At 53.4% G+C, this 20,469-nt stretch overlaps 1 protein-coding gene across 1 annotated transcript; it reads right to left on the bottom strand.

The window, feature by feature from the left end:
- Positions 1–527: 527 nt before the first annotated feature.
- Positions 528–19,907, bottom strand: Aifm3 (apoptosis inducing factor mitochondria associated 3). The gene is made up of 22 exons (XM_052158163.1): positions 19,327–19,907; positions 17,206–17,379; positions 12,170–12,248; positions 10,121–10,223; positions 8,160–8,373; positions 7,794–7,903; positions 7,481–7,590; positions 7,346–7,390; positions 6,916–7,012; positions 6,725–6,837; positions 6,140–6,226; positions 5,692–5,783; positions 5,471–5,601; positions 5,260–5,375; positions 5,087–5,158; positions 4,920–4,983; positions 4,340–4,416; positions 4,121–4,238; positions 2,926–3,024; positions 2,154–2,229; positions 1,608–1,712; positions 528–858 (listed from the first exon to the last, which is right to left on the bottom strand). The coding sequence occupies exons 1-22, from the start codon at positions 19,905–19,907 to the stop codon at positions 819–821; spliced, it is 2,703 nt and encodes a 900-aa protein (XP_052014123.1). The 3' UTR covers positions 528–818.
- Positions 19,908–20,469: the final 562 nt, after the last annotated feature.

A 20,469-nucleotide genomic window follows, 5' to 3' on the forward strand; every position in this document is an offset into this window, starting at 1 on the left:
TCTACCAAAAAAAAAAAAAAAATTGAGATAGAGAGTGGGACTGGATAGGTTTTGAGTGACCACTGTAATCCAACAGAGTGTATTTGTGAGTTTTGTTTTATTCCAGAGTTTCTTTGTGTAGCTCAGGCTGTCCTAGAACTAGCTCTGTAGATTAGGCTGGCCTTGAATTCAGAGACCTGCTTGCCTCTGCCTCCTGGGCACTGGGATTAAAGGCGTGTGACACCCACCTCCTGGCTGTGATTAATCATCATCATCATCATTATTATACCAGCTCAGGTTACTGTAGGCAGCATGGAGTCTGCAGGACCCAGCTCCCATCTCTCTTAAGTGGACAAATACAAAGGCTGCCTCTGGCTTCTGAAGCATTTTAAAACCAAAAGATCTCATGTAGTCCAGGATGGACTGAAACCTCTAACCCTCCTGCCTCTGCCTTGAGTGCTGCTATTACAGATATGTTACATCAGGCCTGGCTCTAAGTGTTGGCCCAATTACACTGAGACACAGATCTACTGATACATGTGTTTTAATTTTAAGGTAATGTTGAAGGGGCTTGCTGGGAAAACAGTCCTAATAGAGGAAACAGAGGCAGAGCCTGTTCTGCCTCTACAACCAGCTGTCAGTGGCAGCTGAGGCCTTGGGAATGAACCATCTTCTGGAGGCAGCAGTAGCCTCTCTGGAGACGAGGCGACAGTTGAAGGCAAGCCTTGGAGGACTCAGGTTCCACCTTGAGGGATCCTGGGAAACTGGAGATTGGCACTTGCCCCAGGACGTGGTCTCTGACCTTGGTGCCTGAGGCCTGCCCAAGTCCACCAGGGAGCTCAGCACCCTTTCCCTGTGAGCCACGACATGTCTCCGGTTCTGCAGGAGTGAGGGGGGAGGGTCAGGGCAGAGAGGAGAGGTTCCCCACATTAGGCATGAGCAAATGACTTGAATACAGCAGCAGGGACTAATCTGTGTCAAAGCTTTGTGCCCCGTAGGTAATGGGCATGGGCAAGGCAGGGGTAAGTTACTGGGCTGGGGAAGAAAGGCTCAGAACAGTCAACAAGGAAGAGTGCACGTACTTGCTATGCAGCATAAACAACCTTTCCGAAGGCAAGAGGGAAAAACAGAAGGCCAAAGAAAGCATGTCATTTATCAGATCCACCCTTGAGTCTGCCACTCTAGGGTTTACCCTGACACAGAGCCATCAGCCCCTCAGTCCCTCTGGCCTGTCCCTAGGCCTGGGAAGTTCTCTGTACATGTTAAGCTACCCGGGATGAAGGTCACAGCTCAGTCCACTGCTTCCGATGTCATGTAACCACCCCACCTCTCTGCGTGGCGTATCTGAGAGCATCACCTGCTGTGTCTCTCCACCTAGCTTCTGCAAAGCTTAGCACAAACCACATTGCCTCCAACCCCAACACTGACTTCTCTGGGCCACACACCTGGTCCTTTGCAATCATATCCTGTCAACTTCTAAACCAAATTCCTCCCCATCTCACCCAGGCAGCATGGGAACTGAAAGCGAGAAGAGCTCTATAGGACTGGGCGGGCAACAGGCTGCGACGGTAGCTTTAATAGATCCAGGACACCCACACACACCCTAATCCTCCCACACCCGCACTCACTCCACCTCCCGCTTCCGGATGGCTCGGCCCGAGGCCAGCACCTCGGCCACCTTGGATACGATGGGATCGTAGTTCATGCTGGCCACAGCAATCACTTCGTCACCTCTATAGAGAGAAGGAGCCCCAGCCTCAGGATCACTAGTAGCAGTGGTCTTTCTTGAGACCTAACACCTTTTGGTCCATCTGGGATGCCGGGAAGGCTCTTGTCCAAGGAAACAAGACGTCCTGAGCACCCAGCCCTCCATTTGGTTCCAGCACTGTCAGCTGCCCAAGGAAACCCTTGACACAGCTCAGGGATAGGCCCAGCCTTAGCTTCAGCTTTTCTACACCAGTCTGTCTTTCCTTAGTGGCAATACTTACCTCAAATATCTGAAAGACACTATTGTCTGATGCCTGAGAGCACTGTTGCTACTCCTCCTCATCTCCTGCCCACCACCCACCCCGCCATTCACTTGCCTTTTAGCCGAGCCTGCCGCGCTGCTAACACTATCCATTCCCAACAGCACTCCCACTGCTCCATGCTCCCATCACCCCCATTGCTCTCACTTGGTATAAAAAGCCACAAACTTCAGCTCCTCCAGATCCCCCTGAATGATGACATCATCGAAGCCTTCTCCGTAGCCTGTGGGAGGGTGCCCGTGTGAATGGGGAAGGGGACAGTCTTCACAGGCTCCCTAGCCTGCTCTTCTAACTCCTGTCTCAACAGCCAACCTCCCTCCTCACCTTTCCCTTTCTCTCCCTCTTGTTTGTTTAAGGTTTCTCTGTATAGCCCTGGCTGTCCTAAAACTCACTCTGTTGACCAGGCTGGTCTTGAACTCAGAGATCCATTTTGCTCTCAAGTACTGGGACTAAATTCATGTGCCACCATGCCTGGATCCTACTCCAACTTTTTTTTTGGGGGGGGGGGTTTGAACTACTCCAACTTTTTTTAAAAATTACATTTATTTATTTCATGTGTATGCACACATGCATGTATGGAGGTCAGAGGACAACTTGCAGGGGGTGATTTTTCTCCTTCCACTATGTGGGTTCTAGGAATCAAACTCAGATCCTCAGCTTGTCAGCAAGAACATTTCCCCTCTGAGCTATCACATCAACCCTCTATTCCTAAGCAGTTCCTAGCTCCACCACCTAAGATGCACATTAGTCTCCAATCCCTGGTCTTCCCATTTTAGCCTCCGGACTGCTGGGATAACAGTACGCACCTGAGCCAAGCCCGGTCTTATGTGTCAGTTCTTAGTTCTTACTGGACCCAACCCCCACACTTAACCCTGAAGTGCCTTCAGACCCCATCCCCACGAGACAAGCTTTTAGTTACCAGCGTAGCGCAGGCTCCTGCCAAACATGGCAGTCCACAGATAGGGTACCGTGTTGATCTCGGCCTCCTGTGCCAGCATGTTCTGAGCTGCTACCCGCCCTGAAAGACCCAGGGTGGTAAGTGCTCAATCCTTCCTCTCAGCGCCCAGCACTGCCTGCCCTCAGCCCCCTCCAGGGACCGTTGACAGGTATGGTTGTTGCCTAGGCCTCCCAAAAAAGGGATCACACTCTGCCCACAGCCCACCTTTGGATGCAGTTAATGCAGAGGGGAAACGCTTGGCCCCCAGAGATCCACTTACACTCCTCCTCCTTGAATGATGTGTTGTACATCTGAAAGGTCTCCTGGGGTTGTGAGCTACTTCACAAGTGTGTACACAGACAACTGAGCAGATACAGCAGGTGTAAGGAGGGGAGACAATGGGGCAGACAGGAGAGATGGCAGGCACGTGTGGGGCCCGAAGAGTTAGCACAGGTGGCTTCTCACTGCTTCTGAAGCTACAGTTGAATACATCAAAGAATCTCCAGAGAGCCCTAAGTCCTAATTATATTTGGCCAAGGAGTGGATCTTATTCTCTAGTAGCAGCTTTAAAGCTTGAATTTGAATAGATTCTGGAATCGGGAGATATCACCACCATCAGCCCTTCAGATAATGGCGAAGGAAGAAGAAAGGGTAGGTAAGACGTGGGAGAAATCCCTGTCCAAGACTAGAGATACGGAGGTCCTTTATAAGGTCTTGAGGAGGTTAGCACACTGGCGCCTGCATCTTAGGGATTGAGAGCATAGTCCACAACCTCAGGAGACCTGGTGGCTTCCAAATGTTGGGGGAGGTAATGCCACAAAAGCCACAGTAACCCAACCGAGTCACAGAGGTAGTTAGCCGTTGAGAGTGACAGGCCCTGAGTAAGAAGCTAGCATACTAAATAAACCCTTCCTCCCTCTCAGAGGCGGCTGCTGGCCAATAACCTCTTACCAATCACATAGACTGCAGAACAAAACAGGAGAGGGGGTAGCAAAGAGCCGATCGGAGGGACTCAGGAGAGAGGCCGCTCTGTACACCGACTGAACCCTGGAGAAGGCTCGCTGAATCACCAACCCTTACACTTAAGAACCCAGATCAATAACTGGGGAATGGACCTAAAGGTGGCTAAGACCCTGGGATAGTCTTCAGCCCATAGCTCGCCTCGGGCTGGCCATACCCTGGGCGTGAGCCATCTGCCAGTGTGGGATGTTCACTTTCCGATTGTTCCTCCAGGCAAGAGGAAAGGTGACAGCATCCCCTGCGGCAAACACTCCTGGGACGTTGGTCTGCATCATCTGTGGAGAGAGGTGCAGGGCTCTGTGGATGGTCCAGAAGAGCTGATGTGGTCGGCTAGCCATGCCCTCCCATCCCCCCCCCCCACTTCTTCCAGCCCCACCTTGTTGACTGGGATGAAACCTCGGGAATCCAGACCAATGCCACTCTGCCTCAGGAAGCCTGTGGCAGGCACCGCACCTAACAGGACAGAAGCCATGCATCCACACCCTGGTCCCGCCATTCTCCTGCCTCATCTCTCTCCATTCCTGCTGCACCTGCCTGCTCCAGATTAATCACCCGTAGGATGCCCATCTGGAGACTTCCTGCATCCTGCCCCCGTAAGCCCATCCGTAGGCTCTGTGATCCCCATTTAGCCCCAGGAACTGTCTCCCCAATAAGTGCTATAGAACTCTCCTGATGGGCATCCACAGCCCCGCTTCTCCAACCCTGTGCTGCCACCTTCCAGCTTGGCTCCTCCCCAAACTAGTATGTCAGTTGGCCTAGGAGCCAATCAGAAACTTGTCTGTGTCCTATGTATCAGCTGGTATCATGGAGGGCATCAGCTGCTCCATGAGAGGCCTGGATTAAGCCCAGTATACAATGGTCCTGTGAAGTGGGTACCACTCGAGTCCCATTGTACAAATGTGGAAACTGAGGCTCACATACCAGTTCTGTTCCCTAATGCTTGCCCACCTACTCACCGATGCCCACCACGCAGACATCTGCCCGCAGAACTTTGCTGCTCTTCAGCACTACCTCCTGCAACTGGAGGGAGGGAGTGGGTGAGCGAGTGGGCACAGTTTCCAAGCACAGGGAAAGACAGACAGACAGACAGACAGACAGACAGCAGCAGCAGAGAAAAGCCTACCTTGCCCTCTTGAGCCCGCAGCTCTGACACCTCTGTCTGCATATAGAACTTCACCCGGTTGTTTTCAAACATCTGTACAAGCAAGGAGGAATGTGGAAAGGGGGTAAGACTCTGGCCTGGGGCCAGGCAAGTCAACCAGGGCATCTAGAGGCCAAGCATCGAAACAGACTCACCTTCATAAGTGCACGACCAACACGCTCCCCCAGGAACCTCCGGAAGGGTGTCTCCTCCAGCTCTACCACAGATACTGAGTGAGCCTTCTCAGTCAGATAAGCGGCGACCTCCATCCCTGGGTGGTTGGGGGAGTGGCAAGGCTGGCACTCTGACTCACGCCCTAGGACTGGCCATGGTAGCTAAGCACTACCCACCTCTGCAGCTACTCACCCAGAAAGCCTGCCCCCACAACAACGGCATTGCGGCCCCGGGCCAGCCGCAGCACGCGGTTGGCATCCTCAGGCGTGCGGATGGTGAACACGTTCTCTACGTCTTTCCCTTTGCAGGTCAGGGTCTTGGGGCTAAGATCCGGTGGGATGGGTGAGGCTCTCCCACCCTGGCTGAGGCCCAGCGGCCTGACGCCCGCCCGGCACAGGCAAACCTTTACCCACCTACTTCCTGGTGCCAGCAGCAGCCTGCTGTACTCTAGCTTGAAGCCGTCCTTGAACACAACCTTCTTATTTCTCACATCCACTGTGACCACCTGCAAGCCCCCGTGGGCAGCAGGAGACCTCAGCACAGGCTTGGGCCTGTGGCTTACTTTAGAGTTCCACAGACCCCCAGAACCCGATCTTAGGGCTCTTGGGTGCAGCTTCAGAGTAGTCCCAACCCTTCAAAGCTGTCTTTATATACTTTCAAGCCCCACAAGGCTCCCTTGTCTTAGCTGGATCAGACTGTCCCCCTTATCCCTCTGCCAGGAAGAAGGCTCAGTGCTGGGCCCCAGGCCTACACAGAGGGCCAAGCACCCATTCTGCCTCCAGGGCACCCATGGCTTGTCGTTTCCTTAGACTTTCTCACTGACTGTATCCCCTGTCTCCCCCCTCCTCCCTTTCCTCATACCTGAGCCTCAGTAAGCATCTCGATGCCATAGGCCCGGAAGAATTCCTTGGGTCTCAGGGCCAGCTGTTCAGGTTGTGCATCTAAGGACTGAGGAACATGGTCATGAATCAGGGCCAGATGGTGAGATGGTGGCTATTTCATTTTATTTATTTATGTATTTATTTATGTATTTATTTATGTATTTATTTATGTATTTATTTATTTATTTATTTATTTATTTATTTGAGACAGGGTCTCTGTTTATAGCTCTGGCTGGCCTGGAACTAGCTATTGTATACCAAACTCACAGAGATCTACCTGCCTCTACCCCAAGTGCTAAGATGAAAGGCATGTGTATTACACTCCTGACATTTCATTGTTCTATAGAGGATGCAGACCCCAAGGAAGGTGAGGACCCTGCATCACACTGAATCTGAAATCAACAAACCCACATCTCTTCAGAGCACCATAGACAGGCCTGCGAGACTGGAGAGCACGTCAGGTGGAGCCTCCAGCACTGCCAGGCAAGGCTCTACATGGATGTGACGGGGCCTGGGGACAGGGACCTGGGGGAATAAGGATGCAGGGAGTCTGTTCCATTCCTACCTTGCTGAGCTTGGCCCGGTCATAGGGCAGATGTCGATCCAGTGTGCAAAGGACGATCCGGTCCGAGAAGCCCTCCTGCCTCAGTGTCTCTGCGCACACTAGCCCAGCAGCACCTGAGGGACAGGACTGTCCAAGGCCAAGGCCTCTCCCACCCTCCCAGCCTCCCTTTCCTCCATGATCCCAACACCAACCTGCACCCACTATGAGCACATTGGTGCTGCTGCTGTGGCCAGCACTCGGGGAGATACACTTGGCCATCATCTTTGTCCTCCGCTGCAGCTGCAGGGCCTGAGAGTGCGGAAGGGCAGCTGGGGCGTGGATCCTGAGGCTCCGGCACAGCTTCATCGCCACCCTACAGTCCCCCACGCCCCTCCACAGTCCCTCACGCCCCTCCCACAGTCCCTCACACCCCTCCCACAGTCCCTCACGCTCCTCCCACAGTCCCTCACGCTCCTCCCACAGTCCCTCACGCCCCTCCCACAGTCCCTCACGCCCCTCCCACGCCAGGCTCCCTTTCACCACAGGGCTTCTCTACATGCTCTTCTCCAGCCCAGATACCCTCCCGGCCTGTTCAACACCCTTCCTCTTAAAGCTGGGACTTGGTGACCGAGTGCCCCGTACCTGCTTGCTTGCTCGAATGGTCACCTTCTCCTTCTCAATCTTCACCTGAGAGGGCAGCATCAGCATCAAACTTTGAGACGCTTCAGTCTCTGACTCCACAACACAGGCCCCACCATGCCACTTCCCCAGGCCTACCTGGAACTTGTGCAGACTGTCCAGGCCTGGGAAGTCCTCTAGGTCCCCAGTACTAATGTTGAAGCAGGCACCATGCCAGGGGCAGCGCACGCGTCCCCGGGACAGTACACCTAGGAGAGATGAATGAGTGCTAGGCTAGAGCCATGCCCAGAGACTGCACTCTAGGGCGCCTGGCACTGCACCCTGCTGGACCGCTCTCCAACCCAGGTGCCATCACAGAAGGCTGAAAGCCCCGGCCTTCCGGAAGGAATCCCTATAAAGGCACGGCTGGCATACCCCACCTCCCGTGCATACCTCCCGCTGCCTTCCTTACCTTTCACCAGGGGCGCGCCATAGTGAGGACACTTGTGGCCCAGGGCGTGGAGCTCCCCGTTGTCCTTCACCAGCAGCGCCTTACCCCAGCCCAGCTCCACCTCCCGCATCCTGGGGAGGGGCAGGGCTCAGAGACCAAGCAGAAGCTGGCCCGGTCCTCTGGCAAGCACCGCCTCCCAGGGCCCAATATTTGGGAAGGCCAGAGCAGCTGAAACACGAAGCTTAGCACTCAGGGAAGCTTAGCACTCAGGGAGCCGAGAGCTGCCGGCCATTCCACACCACTGCCTCAGCCCAGCCCCTCACCCTCACGTGGCCTCTCCCGTGCCCCCCACCTCAGGTCCTGCCACCACTGCAGCCCAGCACCCACTGGCCATTCTCGAGGTCCTTGACATGACAGACGGTAGCCTCCACACAGTCCTGAGGGCTGGGATAGGGTTGTGGGGTGGGCAGCCGCTCCTCAGCGTGGAAGTGGCGCGCTGTACCGTTGCCCTGGTAACCCCGGGGGCTGCCCTTTCCGCTGGCTGACAGCTCCTCCTTGCCCCGCTCTTTCTCAGGCAGCACCACTTCGATCTTGAGCTCCACTGTGGACAGAGCAGCCGTGAGCCCCTAGCTAAACCGGCCCTGTTCCCACCCCACAGGCCAAGCAGAGACCAGTAACAGGTGCTTGATTTCAATTCATTCTCGCGTGTTTTCTTCTTGTTGAAGAACCCAGGGCCTCCCTCAGGCCAGGCTAGTACTCCACCACCAAACTACAGCCAGACCAGAAACTTGTATTTTTTTCCAATGATAAAGTTAGTAAGGGAGTCACAGAGCACAGCTCTTCCAGTCTGGAGGAAAGAACGCCAGCCCAGCTCATCTGGCTAATGACAGAAGGTGACGTCCTTGCTTGGAAACGCATTTACACCCCGGTTGACAGCCAGTGAATCTGGGCAACGGAAGGGTGTTCACGGTTCTATTGGGCCAGTGGCTCACACCTATAATCTCAGTACTCCAGAGGCTGAACAGGACTCCCAGGAGTCCTAGACTGACGTAAAATATAAAGTGACACCCACATCAAAAACCAAACAGGGTCGGGTGGGATGTCCTTGCAACTTTCCCATTTGCTTTAAATGTTTTTGTTGTTGTTTGAGGGTTTTGTGTGTTTTTAAACAGTCTCTTGTAGTCGAACTATTATAGCCTCAAAGTCAATATAGAACTGATGACATCTTTGCCCTCCTGACCCTCCTGCCCTGCTTTCCAGGCGGTGTGATCTCAGGTAGGCACCGCTTGCATCACTGGTATTCATTCCAGTGTGAACAGGTTGTTGTTGTTTTTCAAAATTAAAAATTAAAAACAAAACAAAAAACGACTGTTTGTTGCTCAGTGGTCCAGTGCTGAGGTGAGTACAGGCTAGCCCATCCTCAGAACTGCAGCAAGAGCAATAGCAGCAAACAAATCAAATTTTTAAAAAACCACAAAAGGCACAGTAGTAGTGTGCACCCGTGATCCTGACTCGGGAGGCGAGGCAGTAGGATCAGGAATGTAAGGTCCTCCTCAGGGACGGAAGAGTGTGCAGCCAACCTGAGGGGGAAATGTACTCAGGCCGGGGCATGTCATAGTGGCAGAACGGCCTAGCATGGGCGACCCTGGGACCAGTGTCCCAGTACCACAAGAAGGAAGGCAAAGCACAGGACAAAGTTTCAACGTTTTCTTTATCTACACAATTTTTAAATAATAATTTGGCTTTTTGGTTTTGGTTTTGGTTTTTCGAGACAGGGTTTCTCTGTGTAGCCCTGGCTGTCCTAGAACTCACTCTGTAGACCAGGCTGGTCTTGAACTCAGAAATCCGCCTGCCTCTGCCTCCCAAGTGCTGGGATTAAAGGTGTGCGCCACCACTGCCCAGCTCTAAATAGTAATTACTTAGCAGCCATCTTCCAGTAACTCGCCAAAATGACGAACACAAGGGAAAGAGGATAGGCACCCGGTACATGTTCTCTAGGCCTTTTAGGAAACGTGGAGTTGTTCCTGTGACCACATACATGCAAATTTGCAAGAAGGGTGATATCATAGACATCAAGGGAAGGGGCACTGTTCAAAAGGGAATGCCCCGTAAGTGTTACCACGGCAAACCGGAAGTCTACGATGTCACCCAGCATGACGTGGGCATCACTGTAAACAAGCGAGTTTAGGGCAGATTCTGGCCAAGAGGATCCGTGTGCAGACCGAGCACATCAAGCACTCAGCAGAGACAGCTTCCTGGAGCGGGAGGGGGGCGAGAGGGAAGGGGGGCGAGAGGGAAGGGGGGCTGGGGGGGAGAGGGGAGCGGAAGGAGGCCAAAGCGGAGGGCACCTGGGCTCAGCAGGAGCGCCAGCCTGCGTCGCCCACAGAGCACACGGTGCGAACTACAGAAAGGAGCCTGAGCTGCTGGAGCCATGCCGGGCCAATTCACGGCCTAATGGACAAACCAGAAATAGAGGACCCGGACTGCAAAGTGTTTTCCTAAAAAAAAATTACTTATTTATGCACGTGCATATTTTGTCTATATGTAAATCAGTGTACCAGAAGAGGGTATCAGATCCCATGGAACTATAGTTATAGACAGTTGTGATCTGCTATGTGGGTACAGGGAATTAAACTCAGGACCTCTGGAAGAGCAACCAGTGCTCTTAACTGCTGGGTCATCTCTCCAGCCCTTTATATATAAATTTTTAAGAATTACTTTAGGAGCCGGGCGTGGTGGCGCACGCCTGTAATTCCAGCACTTGGGAGGCAGAGGCCGGTGGATTTCTGAGTTCGAGGCCAGCCTGGTCTACAGAGTGAGTTCCAGGACAGCCAGGGCTACACAGAGAAACCCTGTTTCGAAAAACCAAAACAAAACAAACAAAAAAATTACAAAAAAAGAATTACTTTATGTATGTAAATGTTTTGCCTGATGCATATCTGGGTACTGTGTGTGCCTGGTGTCCACAGAAACCAGAAGAGAACAATAGATTTCCTAGACATGGAGTTATAAACAGTTACCAGCTGCCATGTGGGTCCTGGGAATCGAACCTGGTTCCTCTAGAAGAGCAGCCATCATTCCAACCCCTAATTTCAACAACTTCTTTTTATCTATCTATCTATCTATCTATCTATCTATCTATCTATCTATTGGTTTATTGAAACAGGGTTTCTCTGTGTAGCCCCTGGCTGCCCTCCAACTTGTGTGTACACCAGGCCGGCCTTGAACTTAGAGATCAACCTGCATCTCCCTTCCAAGTGCTAGGATTAAAAGCATGCACTACCACCTCTCAGCTTTCAAGTTCTTAACATAGCTACATCCATCAGCTTGGGATTCCTTCAGCATTTACCAAGCCCGGTGTGCACCTCTCTGTGCACGGGGTCTGCACCCTGACAGTGAGAACGCGAAGGATTTGTGCTTATGCGCAGCACAGAGGAGCAGAGCCATGGCTGCACACAGAGGCTGGGCACTGAGCCTGGGGCTGCTCCAGGACAGCAGGAGTAGGTAGCTAGAGACCCGCGTTTCCTTCCTTGAACTTTTCTGCATTTCCCCAAATCCCCAAAACATTCCTGGTTTCTTTTTTCTTTTCTTTTTTAATTAGAAGGGAACAATAAACAGAATTCTGAGCAGCTGTAATCCAGTCTCCTGGGCTGCTACAGTAGGGAGGAGACCAGGAGGAGGAAACTAGGCTCTGGCACAGCATGGGCTACCCTGGGAGCAGGTGGCTCTCTCCATGACCCCAGGCATCAAAGCCTCTCTCCTGCTTTTACCTCTGAACCCCTTCACCTCAGACCTGACACCCCAGAAACAAAGAATAAAAGGGTTAACCTGGCTGCTGGGTTGCTGCCCTGACTCCCATCCCCCCCACAGTGGGAGCCCACCAGCTCAGGTCCAGTTCCCATGGTGGTGCCCTCTGACTTTGTGGGACCAGCATGGGTTCTTGATCCTTGCATGCTGGGCCAAGTTCCCCTCCTTATGCCGGCATCCCAGCCTTCTCCTCAGGCCTAGGCACTGCGGGGGAGAAAGGCAAAGGGCAGCCCCTTGACTGGGCCTGGTGACCAGGACATAAGAGCATGCAGCCGCAAGTGGAGGCCGCACTGTGGGGGCCGCCATGTGGGGGTAGGGACTCCAACTAACACACCTTATGTAATGGTGTTAGAATGTGTTTGGAAGAATTAAGAAGAAAAATATGTCCGGCTCAGCTGCTCTCGCGGTGAGAGCTGTGCGGTGAGAGCTGTGGGAGTCCGAGGAACAGCCTGGCAGGGAGCCAGGGAGCCTCCAGTCAGGCTGCTGTTCTCTGCACACTTGCAGAAGGCTCCAGGCGAGCTCACTGGTGTTCTCCTGCACAGCCATTAAGTCAGGAGCAGAAGGATGGCTTGGAGGAGGACCCTGCTTACCCACAGAGCCAGGTCAACCCAGTTCCATGGTCCCGTCAGCCGCACAGTCACTGTCGCTGCCTCTTGGGCCTCAAGATGCCTTAGTCACAAAATAAGAACAGGCTATGGTAGAGACAACTGACGGGTCACACTTAGTACCGCAGGGTCCTGGGTTCCATCCTCAGCTTCAAAGGCAAGGACCACACTGTCCGGAGTAGTGACTGACCCCTGTAACTGTAGCACTAGGGGGACTGAGGTAGAGAACTGCCATGGACTCAGGGTTAGCCTGGGCTTCATTGTGAATCCCATGCCAGCCTGGGTTATCATGTGAGACCCTGCCTCAAAAAGGGGACAGGCATCTGCCTATTTGCTGATCATGCATGTAACTGGAGCAAAAGCTCTATTGTGGAAACTACAATAGAGGTTTGGGATTGTGTGTGTGTGTGTGTGTGTGTGTGTGTGTGTGGTTTGGTTTTGGTGCTAGGGATTAAACAGAGTAACTCTGCCATCTTCAGTGGTCATTCTAACTGCTGAGCATATCTTAGCCCTGGTAAGGCATTTATCAGCTAGCTCTGAACTTACTGGCAGACATGGTAAAGAGCAAACGCCTAATACAAGGCAGACAAATGGCCAGATCAAGAGAATTATACTTTCTATTAGGTTGTTTGTTGTTTTTTAATAGTATGTGGCTGGGCATTTAAGATGGGGGTAGGAATGTCTGTGTGTGTGTATGTGTGTATGTGTGTGTGTGTGTGTGTCTGTGCGTGTGTGAACGCACATGTTTTGGAGGGGTATACACACATATCTGTAAGTGCACGTGAATACCCAGTAGTTGGTGTCAGAAGCCTTCATCACTTTCCACCTCTCCCCCCCAACTCTGTTTTATAGACAGGAACTCTCCCAGGGGATCTAGACCTCAGTGATTGGCTACTTGGCTACACTACGTCTCTCTTCCCACCCCAGTACTGGGTTACAGGTGCACACCAGCACACCTGACTTTTCATGTGGGTTCTGGGTATCCTGAGGTTTTTGTGGTGGGTGCCATATTTACTGAGCCATTTTCTCAGTTACTTCTACCAGTTCTGACACAAGTAAGCAACTGGCTGAAAGTCTTAGGGAAAAAAAGAACTGTCAGGAATGATGGTGCATGCCTTTAATCCCAGCAATCAGTGACAGAGGCTGGCAGGTCTGCGACTTCAAAGCCAGCCTGGTCTACAAAACAAGTTCCAGGCCAGCCAGAACTAGACAGCAAACCCTGTCTCAAGAACAAGACAGCAGGGACTTGGGAGGCAAATGCTGATATCACTAAGACACAACCACGAAGAGCAGCAGAGATAGGGGAGGGTTTCCGCACAGGTCTCTGTTTGCTCTGCTCTCTTCATGGGCCCTGCTGACCTCTGCTCAGGGCTCATGCCTCACTCTTCTACCTACATCCTGGACTTCCGGAGCGTCGCTCCCCACTGGAGCCTGAGCCTGGGCTGCAACACAGAACACACCTCAGAAAGGAAGAAAGAAACCACAGCTGCAAGTGCTCCTGCATGCCAGGGTCAGAGGCAGGCTAGCCACCCCACACTCCGCGAGGACACGGAGGACCAGAGCGAGGACATCCGCCCCGGCCACACCACTAAGAGGTTAAAGAGCCGCCCAATGCTGAACGTCTCTGAACAGTAAAATAGCCAGCCACACTGAGGCCAACCAGAGCAGAACCGTAAGTTCCTGGAGTGTGAGGAAGGGAGAAGCAAGCAGCTGTTGAATGTTCTCACCACCAGAAAGCTGTCGCGGCCAGGCCGTCACCATGACAGAATGTGTCCCCTCAAATTGTAAGCCAAAACAAACCTCTCATCCCTTAAACCACAAACTTTTAAAAACATAAACTGGCCACAATGGCTCAGGCCTGTAATCCCAGCACATGGGAGGCTCACGGCACATTCAAGACCAGCCTTGTCTATGGAGTGAGTTCTAGGTCATTTAGGGCTATGCAGTAAACTCTCTTTTGATGAAAGGGGTGGGGTGAGGACAGCACAGAGGTCACAGGTATTTGTTGCTTTTTCAGGGATCCCAGTTTGGTTCCCAGCACCCACTCCGTGGCTTACATTACATTAGCCATCTGTAACTGCAGGCTCAGGAGCTCAGATGAGTTCTTCTGGCCTCTCCAGTCACTGCACAGATGCTATGCATTTACATACATGAAGGCGAAATGCTCATTTTTATAAAATAAAAATAAAAAACAAGCAAACAAACAAAAAACAAAACCAAGCCAGTGCTGGAGCACATGCTGCTTTTCCAGGGGACCCAAGTTTGAGTTCCAGCACCCAGGTGGCTCACAAGAGCCCGCAACCTTAGTCCAAAGGCGTCTGTCCCTACTGACCTCCATGTGCACCTGCATTCACACACACACACACACACACACACACACACACCACACACACACACGCACACGTGCACACACACACACCAGCCTGTAACCTTAGTCCAAAGGTGTCTGTTTCTACTGACCTCTATGTGTACCTGCATTCACACACACACACACACACACACACACACACACACACCAGCCTGCAACCTTAGTCCAAAGGCATCTGTCTCTACTGACCTCTATGTGTACCTGCATTCACACACACACACACACACACACACCAGCCTGTAACCTTAGTCCAAAGGCGTCTGTCCCTACTGACCTCCATGTGTACCTGCATTCACACACACACACACACACACACACACACACACACACACACCAGCCTGTAACCTTAGTCCAAAGGCGTCTGTCCCTACTGACCTCCATGTGTACCTGCATTCACACACACACACACACACACACACACACACACCAGCCTGTAACCTTAGTCCAAAGGCATCTGTCTTTACTGACCTCCACGTGCACCTGCATTCACACACACACACACACACACACACACACACACCAGCCCGCAACCTTAGTCCAAAGGCATCTGTCTCTACTGACCTCTATGTGTACCTGCATTCACACACACACACACGCACACGCACACGCGCGTGCGCGCGCGCGCACGCGCACACACACACACACACACACGCACACACACACACAACTTAAATAATAAAAATAAAATGTAAAAACCAGGGCTTGAGAGATGGCTCAGCAGTTAAGAGCACTGACTACTCTTCCAAAAGTTCTGAGTTCAATTCCCAGCAACCACATGGCGTCTCACACCCATCTGTAATGGGGTCTGATGCCCTCTTCTGGTGTGTCCAAGGAGAGCAACGATGTACTCACATACATTAAAAAAATCCTTAAACAAATTTTTAAAAATAAACATCAGCCAGGCGGTGGTGGCGCATGCCTGTAATCCCAGCACTCTGGGAGGCAGAGGCAGGCGGATTTCTGAGTTCGAGGCCAGCCTGGTCTACAGAGTGAGTTCCAGGACAGCCAGGGCTACACAGAGAAACCCTGTCTCGGAAAAGCCAAATAAAATAAAATAAAATAAAATAAAATAAAATAAAATAAAATAAAATAAACATCATAACTGGAAGAATGTTTGCCTGGCATTCCCAAAGCTTTGGGTTCTATTCCCAACACTAAGTAAAGTAATCATAATCATACACTTCTGTAGTTCCAGAATTAATGAAGTGGGGTAGGAGGATGGTATGTTCAAGATCATCCTCAACTCCATAACGAGTTTGAGGCTAGCCTGGGCTAGAAGAGATCTTATCTTTAAAAAAATTACAAATGCAAACAAACAGACAAGGCTGGGTCGGGGGTAATGGCTAGCTCCACATTTGAAGTGCTGGAGTCAGGGGTTCCTGGTTAGGGCAGCTCGCTGAGGTTATTTAAAAGAAACTGTAAATGGCATCTTGTTCTCATGGCGTCCTGCCAGCCAAGTAGTCCCACAGGTGCCCAGTACGGGACTCCCGTTCAGTCTTGCAGGCACATCCCTGTCCACTCCATGGACAGACTGAGACAAAGACAGTAGGCTCCTTTGGCAGAGGCTGTAGGACCGGGCACAGACTCAGGCGAGGAAGGGCAATCCCCACCAGTACTGCCCATGGGTCATCGCTCTGCTTCCTCCCCGGAGTCCGACCTCAGACCCAAGGAAGAAAGAAAAGTCTTCTGAGTCCCGGGGTAACTGAGCTGAAGGTATCAGGTAAGGAGAGCTGAGCTAGCTGGCCGGGCGAGCCAGCCAGGGCAGGCGGGGTTGGGCGAGCACTCACTGAGCTCTGAGGTCCTAGTTTCTGCATCCCTGGCATGGCTACAGCTTCCTGGGTGTTGACTACTACGGTAGAAGGAATGTGTAGACTTGGGGAGAAACCCAACGGCATGAGTCCCACAGCAGGGCAGACCCCAAGTACTGCAGCGCCTGGGAGTGACCCTACCCCGTGGGGTTTCTAGGATAGGAAGGCCCAGGATTTCCTATATAAGTGGAGAAGACAGAAGGGCAGTGCATGCCTTTAATCCTAGCACTCGCAAGGCACGGGCAGGAAGATCTTTGTGAGCATGAGCCCAGTCCGGTCTATATAGTGAAACCCGGTCTCAAAAAACAAAAACCCAAACAAACACAAACCAGGAGATGAGGTCTAGAGAAGCCAAGATGACTCCTGTTATAACACAGGATGAGAAGAGTAGGAACCTGCCCACCAAACCCTGCAGCTACCCTAAGAGAGCAGCTCCATTCTATAGAGAGGGAAACTGAGACTCAAGGAGGTTACACTGTGACTAAGAAGGTGCCCGAAGCCTCTCTTCTCCAGAATGGAGGAAGTAGCCCCTAGCCCAACGCAACATAGGAGGAACCTTCCAGACTCAACTTTCTAAGCAGAATCGGCTGCTATCCCCACCACTAACACCCAAAGTCCCAAATAGAGAGGGGCTGCTACAGGAAGGGCTGCTACAAGGGGGGCTGCTACAGGGGGGCTGCTACGGGGCGGGGGCTGCCACAGGAAGGGAGGCCAGGAGAGCCATCCTAGGTTCTCACCCCTCCTGCCTGCAGTGCATTAACATTCTGGGCTCTGCCTAGCCTGACCTACTTTGGAGGTTGGTGAAGTGCAGAGGGAGGGGGAGGCTGTCAGAGGAGGGGAGGTACCTGGCTTGGGCTTGGAGAAGCAGCCTCCCATGGTGAGTGGCGGCCTGGGATCTGGCTTGGCTGGTGGGAGCGGATGGCAGGCTGTCCAGCTGTCCGAGGTCTAGGATGTGCCCTTCAGGACTGGAGCCCTCGTGGCCCTCAGAGATGCCGGAGCTGCCATGCCGGCTGTAGGACCTGCAGGGCGGACAGGATGTTGGGTCCTAGCACTGATGCAGGGGACCCTGGAAGAGTCTTACATGGCGCTCAGAACTTGTCGGGTACTCTCGATAGCATCTGTCGCTCTCTGAGGCTTCCAGGTACAGGAACCTCACGCTCCCCTTACTGCATGCATTGCTGGAGACCCTCTGTGCTCTAGTGTCTGCCACTGCCCATGAGCCTGCGACTGCAGAGACCTGGCCCCAGATCTCCCCTTTCTAAAACCCACAAGTCTGGGGACCCTGGGACTCTCCATTTCCCTAGGTAAGACCACTAAGTCTACAGCAAACCCTGACAACCAGAGTCCCCAGAATCCACTGAGAGTGACAGGGGTCCCAGCCCAGCCTTGGCCACCACCCTGACTAGCAAGCTCTAGTCACCTACCTCCCTCCGTGGGAGTCACTGCTCCTTGCTCCCAGCCCAGCAATGAAGAGAGACTACTGGGCCTTGGTCAGCAGGGCAGGGAGGGCCAGGGCCCAGGAGGGTCCAGCCCTCCTTCTAGCATGAGTTGTGGCCAGGAGGGGGCTGTGGGTGTGGGGCTAGGCCAAGCCACTGGTCCCCAGGGAAACCTAGCTCTGTGGGGAAAAGATCGGGCAGCCAGCCCAGGACTGATGGGGTTGGGGGAAGAGGGAAACCAACCACACAGCTCTGCCTCTGCCCCATGCCCAGCAGCCATAAGTTCTCCCATCGCTTCGGCTGGCTGTGCAGAGCCAAGGTCATGCCCCACAGAAGATAGAAAGGCTGGGGCCCAAGGTCTCCTCAAGGTCAAGCAGCAGTGAGGGACATCTGTGTGGTCTCCCCTGCTCCTCACCCTAATAAATCCAAAGATGAGCAAGGCCTTGGGAGGTCCCCAGATCACTCTAAGGCTCCAAACTGGAGAGCAAGACTGCCTGATAAACAGATCACTGCAGCCCTGTGTCCTCGGGGCCATCGGTGGGCCTTCTAGAAGGTGTGGACTTTGGAAGGCTCAGGACAAAGGTGTAACTACCCTGTTTACAGCTGATCTGTCTGAATTCTACCCAACAGTCGGCTCTGGTTCACCTGGAAGTTCTTCCCAAAGCCCACTGCTGGCGCTGGGAATCACTAGGTTAGTCCAGACCCCAGGAAAGGGCCAGATGCCAAGAAGGAAGGACAGAGTGGGAAAGGGCCAGCCACTGCTAGCTCCTGACCTTCGCTGAAAATTCCAGGTGAGGAGGAACCGAGCTGTGGGTGTGCGTTTCTCCCCTTGTCTCCAGGGCACGTCTACAAAACTCGGTTGCTAACTGCCCGTCTAGCCCCTAGCCCGTTCCAGGGAATAGAGAACCCTTTCGGGGTTCCCGGTTTCGCCCACCTCTCGGCCTTGCCCACCTCCTTCCGGCCTGGTTTCAGCCCTTACCTGTTAGGGCCGAGATCCTACAGACAGACTGGCTTTTGGATCTGGGGTCCATCCCTTCCCGGGAGTTTATTCTTGGGGCCTGGGACTTAGTGGGAGTTTTGGTGGAGACCATGCCTTCCACCTATGATGTGCTAGGCCAGCTTAGAGCCAGTGATTCCAACTCAAAGAACAAAGTTTCTTGGGCCTGTGTGCAGAGACCTCTCTGTCTTTTGTTGCCCAGAAAAGTTCTAACACTGCCCCGCTGCACACTCCACTTTAGGAGTTTGTATCCGTGTCCCAGGAACTCCAGCAAGCTGAAGCAGGTTCTGAGTTACCCCCACCTCACAGAGGTTCCGCGGGGTCCCGCATGGCTCCGGGACCCCCCTGGGTGCAGGCCAGCAAGAAGCTTGTTTCTTTTTCCATGCTTCTGGTGAGTGTTGAGTGAGAGGTCTTCCCCACAACCCCCAACCCCCAACTTATCCTAGGCCTCAGTGGCGTGGGGGGGGGGGTATAGCCTGCTGCCTCGGGGCGCCTCAGCCTGTGATTCACCTGTCGATGGCCCTACTGCCAACCTCCGGTCCACTCTCCCTGCTTTGGCACGTGCAATTTCCTCGGGCTGGGAAACCTTCTCCAGCATCCTTACCGGCTTCTTTGCGGCTCTCTCGTAGCAGCCAACCGAATGACCAGCCCAGGGTAGGGAGGGCTCCAGGGAGCTGAAAGGGGTGCTGGGGAGCAGTAGCAAGGACTGGGATCGCTGCAGCCTCCTGAGTGCCTCACTCGGCCACCAGGGTAGAGATCCGCGAGCACGCTGGCCTGGGGCGCAGGGCGCGTGCGGGACAGGGCCTGGCGCTCTCACCTGGCTCCGCGGCCGCGGGCGGGCGAGCGGGCGAGCGAGCGGGCCGGCGGGATCGGCGCTGGGCTGCGGCCGGCCTGCAGGGCGGAGAGGGCGGGGGCGGGGCCGGCGCTGCGGCTGCACTGCGGGCCTCCAGCCCGAGCCCGAGGAGTTCGCCCCGCCCCGCCCCGCAGCAAAAGTCAGGTCAACCGAGGCTTCAGCCCCCTGCCTGTGGTGAAGCAAGGGAGGCAGGGGAGCTGCAGCTGTCACCTCGAGACCCCCACCCCCCAGGCATTCGTTCCGGGTGAGTCGCCAAACCATCGGTACTGGAGGAGGCCTGGAGGTTGAATCTATGGATGAGGTGTCTCGGAAGAAGAAAACCCAAATCATGCCCCTCCTAGGTCTCCATCTCACCCCACTTCCACACGTCACGGTTTATCACACTTTCTTTTCCTACCCTGTTAGTATTTGAGAATTTCCCAGGACTCATTATGGTGCTCTCCTTCCCTGAAGTCCTCTGTGGCTAGCCTGCCCAAGCGGGATTATCACTTTTACTGGATGTTTCCACCATATTGCTTTAGCCATCTCATTCCATCTCTGAGCCACTGTGGTCAACTGGAGGTTGTCCCTCAAGTGCTAGAACCAGAGACAGTATTACAAGGGAGTGTTTCGTTATTGCTAACCACGCGGAGCCCACAGGTCTGTTGGGAGTGAACAAGCAGTGCTTACCTGCTCTGTCCCAACCCATTTTACAGATGGAAAGATGGCCCTGGGAGCTGAATCTTGCCTAGGACACCGAAGCAGAAGCCTTATTGGTGGCCTCTCCCAGGATGCAGGACAGTCTTCCCTGTGTGCCAGGGAGTGTGGTTTCTACCATGGCTTC

The sequence above is a fragment of the Apodemus sylvaticus genome, chromosome 15, assembly GCF_947179515.1.
Source record: "Apodemus sylvaticus chromosome 15, mApoSyl1.1, whole genome shotgun sequence".
Taxonomy (NCBI): domain Eukaryota; kingdom Metazoa; phylum Chordata; class Mammalia; order Rodentia; family Muridae; genus Apodemus; species Apodemus sylvaticus.

Bases quoted from the DNA above. Each gene is read 5' to 3' on its own strand.
- Aifm3 (XM_052158163.1), bottom strand. From the start codon at position 19,907: ATGGTTTGGCGACTCACCCGGAACGAATGCCTGGGGGGTGGGGGTCTC. The intron at 3,025-4,120 runs GTATGGCCAGCC...TGGGTCTTTCAG, and splicing joins GCAGATGGCTCACGCCCAGG to GGCGGGTAGCAGCTCAGAAC. The intron at 2,230-2,925 runs GTAACTAAAAGC...ACCCTCCCACAG, and splicing joins CAGGAGCCTGCGCTACGCTG to GCTACGGAGAAGGCTTCGAT.